The sequence below is a fragment of the Trachinotus anak genome, unplaced genomic scaffold, assembly GCF_046630095.1.
Source record: "Trachinotus anak isolate AG129_WGS33_773 ecotype Australia unplaced genomic scaffold, CSIRO_AGI_Tana_v1 ptg000051l, whole genome shotgun sequence".
NCBI classification, from domain to species: domain Eukaryota; kingdom Metazoa; phylum Chordata; class Actinopteri; order Carangiformes; family Carangidae; genus Trachinotus; species Trachinotus anak.
This window is the reverse complement of record NW_027273902.1, coordinates 297,501-305,000: the sequence shown is the minus strand read 5'-3', so window position 1 is coordinate 305,000 and position 7,500 is coordinate 297,501. Positions and strand designations below refer to the sequence as shown.

At 46.2% G+C, this 7,500-nt stretch overlaps 1 protein-coding gene across 12 annotated transcripts in view; it reads left to right on the top strand.

Annotated features, from left to right (window-relative positions):
* The window catches only part of myt1b (myelin transcription factor 1b), a 107,281-nt gene that overhangs the window by 66,035 nt on the left and 33,746 nt on the right, over positions 1 to 7,500 (top strand). Inside the window, exon 1 of one of the 12 annotated variants that reach the window (XM_071473391.1) lies at positions 431 to 683. The exons of 10 other annotated variants lie outside the window; for them this stretch is intronic. In XM_071473391.1, coding sequence (XP_071329492.1) covers positions 659 to 683 — 25 coding nt within the window. In that variant the 5' untranslated portion in view covers positions 431 to 658. Of the gene's footprint in view, positions 1 to 430; positions 684 to 3,744; positions 4,062 to 7,500 lie in introns of those variants that run through there. One more of the 12 variants, XM_071473392.1, reaches the window with a different exon arrangement.

Sequence of the window (7,500 nt, the reverse complement as noted above, 5' to 3'; positions counted from 1 at the left end):
CTGAAGCCTGCACTGTTCACACCGGTCACATGATCAAATTCTGTTAACATTTGCAGAGATTTGGAAAATTGAATAGATTAATATTGGGTGGATTAGGTTAGACTGACCATGGAAACATACAGCATCATTATCATGTGGTCTTAAAACTGTGTTGATGGTCAGTTGTGATTTGTATCACTGTGGTTTCTGTCTTTGCAGCTGTAGCTGAGATCTTGGACACATTTGTGAGGTTGTGTTTTGGAGTGAGCTCAGGTTGAGGTGAAGCAGTGCAGATCTAAAAATAGAGCGTGTATGAAACAGAGGAGACATCTGTATGTTTCAGTCAGATTGCTGGGGGGGTGGGGGTGGGGGGGGTGAGAAGTTGCCGGGCGCAGCAGATGCTCTTTGTTGCTGTTCAGTCTATTGTTGTTGAAAGCTGAGACTGGGGGGGACTGGGATTGGGTCCAGCTCCCGGCAGCGGGGAGGGCATAACCCTTTCCTATTGGCTGTCCAGGTGTGTCAGTCAGCTGCTTGTCCCCGCCCCGGCAGCACTCCCCTCCCCTCCCCGGGGAAGTCGAACTAAAGTTTGGGGAACTTTGCTGGGGCAGTAGTAAAGTTGGCGGCGGCACTCGGCGGTGGCAGCGGGACTGAAGCAGAGACACCGACAGGAGGAGGAACCATGAAGCTGTGCCGCACTTTCCTAGGTTCGTATCACTCACTGGCTTTGATCCACAGCAGCAACTTTTAGACGCGTCTCTGAACTGAGTAACACCGAGCTGCGGCCCGCTCCACACCCTCCGGAGAGAAGTTACTGAGGACTCAGGGCGGGAGCAGCTCTGTTTCTATTCAAAATAAAAGCTTCTACAGAAAAGGCAGGATGAACAGAAGCTGAAGATGCTGCTCACAGCAGCTGTAACTTTACAGCTTTAAAACAACAAGCTGCTAATGCAACAGATACAAACACTGTAAAATCATCTTCTGAACTTCTGCTCAGATTATAACAGAAACTAAACTTCGACTCCCGTGGTTAAAACAAAAACAACAAAAAAAAAAAAAAAAAAAAAGAAAAACTGGCCAGACAAAGGACAGTTGGTCCCCTAGGGGACCGTGTGGCCCCGGTACCGTGGGGACAATGCCAGGCTGCGGGCTTATTAAAAACTTTTTTTGTTGTGTTAGTCTGTCGGCTTGTTCCATCTGTCGAGGGACTATAGGGGCCTCCCCCGGTCTCAACCTCAGCGCTCAGTCAGCTGCTGCCCCATGTAATATTTATACCGGCTGCCTCCACAATATAGCCGCTATAGTCTGGAGTGACGTGCATTGAGGGGCAGCGGGCCCCTGGGCCATCTGCATCTGCACACTCACTTTGTCCCAGCAGAGGAAAAGTTTTCCCACATGATACACAGCTGCTGGCCTGCAAGAGAAGACGTTTTACTCCAGTCTGCTTTAGTTTTATTCACTTTATAGTGAAAACCACGATCAGCCCATAGAAGCTTCATTTAGTAACAAACACACTTTCAGTGTAGTGTTTGTTTTAGTTCAGGGCACAATACACACTGAGGAAATAATGAATTATTCACATACTTCAGCTGAACTCAGTTTAGCTTTATTTTGTTAATGACAATTCAGGCTTTTTAAATCTAGTTTAGTTAATTTTAACTATTAAGCCATTCAAGCTTATAATGAAGGATTGAAAAGTTATGTTTAGTTTGATTAAGTTCAGTTTATCAGAATTCCGTTCAGTTTAATCACTCACAATTATTCACACCTACATGGACGAACAGAGTGAGTTTAGCTCAGTTTAGTAGCACATTGTCATTCAGCTTTTTAAGCTGATCATTAAGGATCAGTAAAGTTGAGTTCACTTGCTTTGGTTTCAGTGAGGCTCAGTAACAATAGTTTGGGCTTGTGATGGTTTTCAGGTTTGTTTTATTTTATTTCAGATTAATTTAATAACAAACATTCTCATCCTTCAAAATCAAACCTAAAGGAGTGAGAGGACTAAAGTTATAAAGTATTCACATAAATGGGAATATAATTAAATAAATAAATAAATAAAATTACTGAAATAAAATAGTTTTGTGTAATGCCAATACATTCAGTGTGATGTTACACTTAATGAGGCAGATAGTCGGAGCAGCCTGCGCACAAAAGCTTTTGTTGCCTCAACAATGAGCTGATGAGAGTTATTGTCCGGGCCTGAAGCCTCAGTGGGCCGGAGCTGTCCACGGTCCTGAACTCACCCATGAACACGGTCCCTCCGCACCGGCGCTGTCCGTGGTCCTGGCACCACACCGCGGGAAAATAATGACACGATGAGTGTGTCTGTCATAAATGTACCGTTTATCTTTCCTGTAATCTTAGAAATATGTTTCACTCCGGCCACCGTACCCCGCTGAGAGCCGCTCAGCTCACACCTGACCTGCAGGCCTTTCACTTCCCGCATGGCCCCCTCTGCTGGACCAGGGCCCGGGAATTTGTATTTATTTTTATATTTTCCCTCTTTTGTTTATTGGAGTGTCAGTGCTGCTGTTGTGTGAGTCTCCCTCTTTCCGCGCCCACGGTCTGAAATCATACTGATGCGGCGTGCACGGCCGGTGATTGATTTCAGCTCCAATGCATAACAATGGGATTGCACAAAAAGAGCCTGCTGCAAAGAGATAAGAATTTAATAGAATTTCTGAAAGCTGAAGGTTGGGCTTTTTGAATATTCCCTGCGTACGCGGCGTGGAGACAGCAGATAAAGGATGGCATTTGTGGGGACTATTCTCAAATGGCTTGTAATGAATGGTTGTCATTTCCACTAATGGTTTCAAAACAGCAAAGCAAAACCACGGTGTGAGCAACATTTGGGAGTGACTCCAAGTTGCACTATTAAGACTGTTTGTTGTTGAGAGCCGCACTGACAGTCTCAGTGATCCTTTAAAACTATCGGCAGATCTGGAACTGACAGTGATCACTCTTCTTAAAACTCCTGCGAAGCTCAGCCTGATATTTGTTCAACACAGTTTCTCTGTAGCTGTTTCTTTTCAGCGATAATTCAAATTGATATCCATCCCTCTCCTCCCAGAGCAGGAGTGATGTGAGTGAAGCGCCCTCGGAGACTTGCCTCTCTGTGTACGTGTCGCTGAAACCTGGAGCTACATTCACTAACTCTGCATACAACTACTACATCAATTCCCATCCGAGGAAAAAATGTCCCCTGAATGAATTATTGGACGGTACCACTTTCCAGGATGTGCGGGGGGTGGTGGGTGGGTGGGGGGAGGTGAAGGATTACAGCAGCTATAACCTCCATAATGCATTTGCGGAACATCAAGAACTTGTCAGCGGGTGAAATGTATAAAATATGAGCTGATTCTGGTGCGAGGAGGCGCAGAGCTGCGGACTGTTGGAGCAGGAAGCGGCAGCCGGGACCGGTTGTGTGTGTCTGGATCCAGCTGCTGCTGCTGCTGCTAACATCTGGTTTGAAGTTTGAAGTTGTCAGTTTTCGGGGCTCAGAAGATGAATGTGTTTGAGAGAGAGAGGGAGGGAGAAAGTCAGAGAGGGTGTGTATGTGTATACATATACCCATTGAGTTAGTGTGTAGTAAGGGGGGGGGGGGGGGGGGACCTCAAGCCCTGCCCATCTGATGCTGGAGGTTTTACTACAGCTTCCGTGATGTCATGGCAAAGGGCGGAGGGATGGAGATCGGGGTGTGTGTGTGTGTGTGTGTGTGTGTATGTGGGGGATGGGGAGGGGGGTGTGTGGAGGGGGGGGGGTACAATGGCTCATGAGGGAAAGGTAAGTCAATATTACGTTTTTTCTCGCTGACAAAGGCAAATGAAGCCATGTTTTTGCTTACAAACAAGTAACATCTCAGCGCCGCGACACGGAGCGTGGCCGCTGCGCTGCTGTAGGACGGGCCCGGAAACCTTCCCCTCACTCCCTCTGTCTCCCACATCTGGACCTTTGTCAACGGGATAGATGATCGTTTTTTAAACCTTTTACTCGGGATATCTTTTTATAAAAACTACTTGGCAGCGAGCTGCAACTCTTAAAATCCCGACCAGGACGAAGCTCAGAGGAAATATTGTTGAATCCAGGTAAAGAGAAATCAACGCTGCTGGTGTTTTGATTGTAAACTGCACATTTATTATGGTTCATTTCCTCTTTTAAGGCTTTTTTGCATAACTTTGGTGCGTCTCCGCATCTTTACAGCATTTCACAGCGCGATTTCTGCCGAGATTAGTGCTGTTTTCACATTTTCATGTTTTCTGATTCTTTGATTATAATTTAAAACTTCGACTCATCTCTCAGCACTTTGACCCGTCTCCTTTCTGTGAAGTGCAGAGTAGTATTTATTTACGTTTCCGACGCGCTTCATCGGTGATAGAACTGAAACACCTTCGAGTTAGAGAAGCTGCTGCTTCATATTTACACTGATGCCTTTATAATAAGTGGGAATAAACCAACTATGGCGCTTTCTCAGAAGCTCAGTGATGCGTGTTTACCCACTTCTCTGTCACTCTGCCTGTGTTGGCCAGTCCATCAGTGTGCGGGGGGGCTGAGAAAAACACACTCGGTCTACATTATATTCCTGTGAATGCTCTTTACGACCTGAGTCATACCTGAAGTGTATTCTCCACACTGTCCTCTAGTTTCACCTTCTGTGCGTCCGGGAATAGACGAGCCCGTTCAGCGCGGCCGTCAGCTCCATCACTGGTTTGTCGGTTTCTGGGTTGTTACAGTAAAGTGGGGATGTGTGTCTACAGAGTTCAGCACCGAATTGTGTTTTAAGATGTTACACTGGGCGTTGAACAGGGCTCCCCTGTGTGTGTGTGTGTGTGTGTGTGTGTGTGTGTGTGTGGATGCACGGACAGATGGATGGATGGAAGGAAGGATGGAGTGAGTGTGTGTTTGAGAGAGGGAGAGGGAGAGGGAGGGGTTGGCCATTTGATCCTCTGCAGCAAAAAAACAGAGATGCTCTCTTCAAATGTCAGCCGCCTTTAGTGGTGCGCAGATAAAAAAGTCCTCAGAAGCGGCGCTGGAAAGACCCCCGCCGCCGGGAGCCGAGGCTCCTGCTCACCTCACCGGGTCTGAAGCCTCATCTGGTCGGATTCACCCGAGACTGTGGCGCGGTGCAGAATGTGCGTTGTGTTTTTTCTTTGCTGCCCCACGATCCCACCACCCCACCCCCCCTTTCTTGTTTTTGCTTAGATGGCCACGTAATGTGCTCTGTGTGTGCGTGTGTGTGTGCGTGTGTGTGTGTCTGTGTGTGTGTGTGTGTGTGTGTGTGTGTGTGTGTGCTCGCGGTCTGTCAGAGCACCTGCGTCCTAAGATGGAGGAACGAGATGAGGGATGATGGTACACAGTGTTATGTCACCGGCTCTGTAAGTTGCCCTCCACCCTGTGGGTGTAGCAGCACCATGTCGCTGCTCTTCTGGGAAACTTCAGCTGCTGGTTGAGATGTTGGAGAATCTTTGAGGGCTGGAGGCAGAGAGGAGGGTCAGGCTGGATCCATCTGAACTTACTGCCCCCCCCATGTGTCTCTGTTTGAAGAGCGTCCACCCTGTAGAGACAGTATCTGATGATGCCAGTTTGTCTTTTAATTCCAGTGGTATTGTCAATGGTAGAATTTATGAAAATGTTTCGCTGACCTACTTTTAAAAGGTGAAGATCAGACTTCTGATTACAACTGAGTCTGCAGTTATATAAGTGTGAAGCTTATAGGAAATAAAACCCACAAAATGCACAGGATGAACCTTTACTGAGAGAGAAAATCTGCAAGTCTGTTGTTTGGCTTCATGTTGACTGAACACCAGGCTCAAGATTTAATGCATCACAGGCAGAAATGATAAAAACACCTATTGTTTTTCTTCTGTTTACTTTTCTGTGAAATGTAGCCCAGTTTCAGGGGATTACAGAATTAGGTTATCAGTGCCTTATGCTGTTAGTGGAGGCAGTAACAGCAGAGTGAACAGCTTCATGTAACACCGGCCTCGTCTGAAGTTGCCTCTGTGTGTGTGTTTTAGTTACAGTGATAGGGAGGAAACCTCTCTATTTATGAAGGGTTGAATAGCCCATGGTGAGGACAGCAGGTGCCGGAGGAGGGAGAGCAATAAACATGTTGGAGGAGCAGCTGGGGCCAAATTGCACCCTCGTCATTCAAAGCCTATCAGAAATCTAAGCAGTACAAGCAAAGGTCAGGGTTGGCCAGACTTTCAATGGAGAGGAGGCATTTAAAATGAAAGCCTGGAAATAATGAATTTCATGCCCTGCGTTAAAAGGGATTTTTTTTTTAAAGAAAAAGAAAATTAATTAAAAATTAAACCAAATGTGCATAAATTCTTGGATGTGCAGAGCAGAAGAGCTGGGCGTGCAGAAACAGTTTGGAACATCACAAACTGCAGCCGCAGGCAGAGTCGGCTCAGGTGCACACGTCCCTGCAGTTAGTGAAGTGACACATGTTTGTCCTCAGGTTGGCACTGCCTCCCCTTCCACACCCCCACTCTGAACTCCCACCCAGACCTGATCCAGCACCTGCCTCACCTGTCTCGTCTCTGTGGGGTTTGACCTTGAGGCTGCTCTGTGGAAACTCTCAACCTCAAATGAAGCTTCTGACTGAATCTTTTTTTTCTGCTTATCTAAACATCACAAATCCAATTTCCACATCTGCCAGATAATCTGGTTACTCAGTTTTTTTTGTCTGGTGAAACAAAGAGACCAGTGAGTAATATAAGACTGTCCCGCTCCACAACTTTTGATTCCTCTGTCTCTTCAGCCCGGCTCACTGTAATCACACTAAGTTGTCTCTAAATCCTGCTTAACAGGAGCAGGGGTGTACAGCTGGCCCTGCCCTGTACGTACACTAATACTGTTACAGACAGTTCACCCTGGTATTTAATCTAACTATGGATTTAGGCCTCTTTGCTCCATTGTCCCAGTACAGAAAGCCACAGGCCTGTACTTGAGCCTAAACTTTGTTTTCTGTTGGATCAGGTTTGTGAGTTTTTTTGTATTTTTGCAGAATAAATGAGTTGAAAAAGATTTTCTAAACTTTGCCTCTTAAAGAATCACACTTTGATAAAAACATTAAATCCTGGCAGTAAATGCGATTTTTTTCATCCACTAATTTTGTACCCCCCCCAACCTCTGATTAGCCAAACCTCCCCAGTGAACGGCTAATTGTCTCGTACTCCTCCAATTTTCACTGCAAAATAACGAGCTGTGAGTCTTTTAGGTGGGAACGAGCAGCATCTGATCAAAGAATGAGAGAGTTCACATCCTGAGCAGCCAGGGCTCAAATTAGTTTTGTTTTTCCATCAGTGGAAAGATGCAGATGTTCAGCTTTTTTAACATGAAACAACAGATGAAAGTATAGAAAGGTCAATGATTCCACCATTTCTGTGGTGAAGTAGCTGATTTTCTATCAAACATGTGAGGCAGGTTCAAACTGTCCACATGTGTTTGCCATGTCTGTAGCAGGAGCAGTGGCTCAGGACTAAACAAAGTGAGCAGGGACGCTGACACATGGCCTGAGGC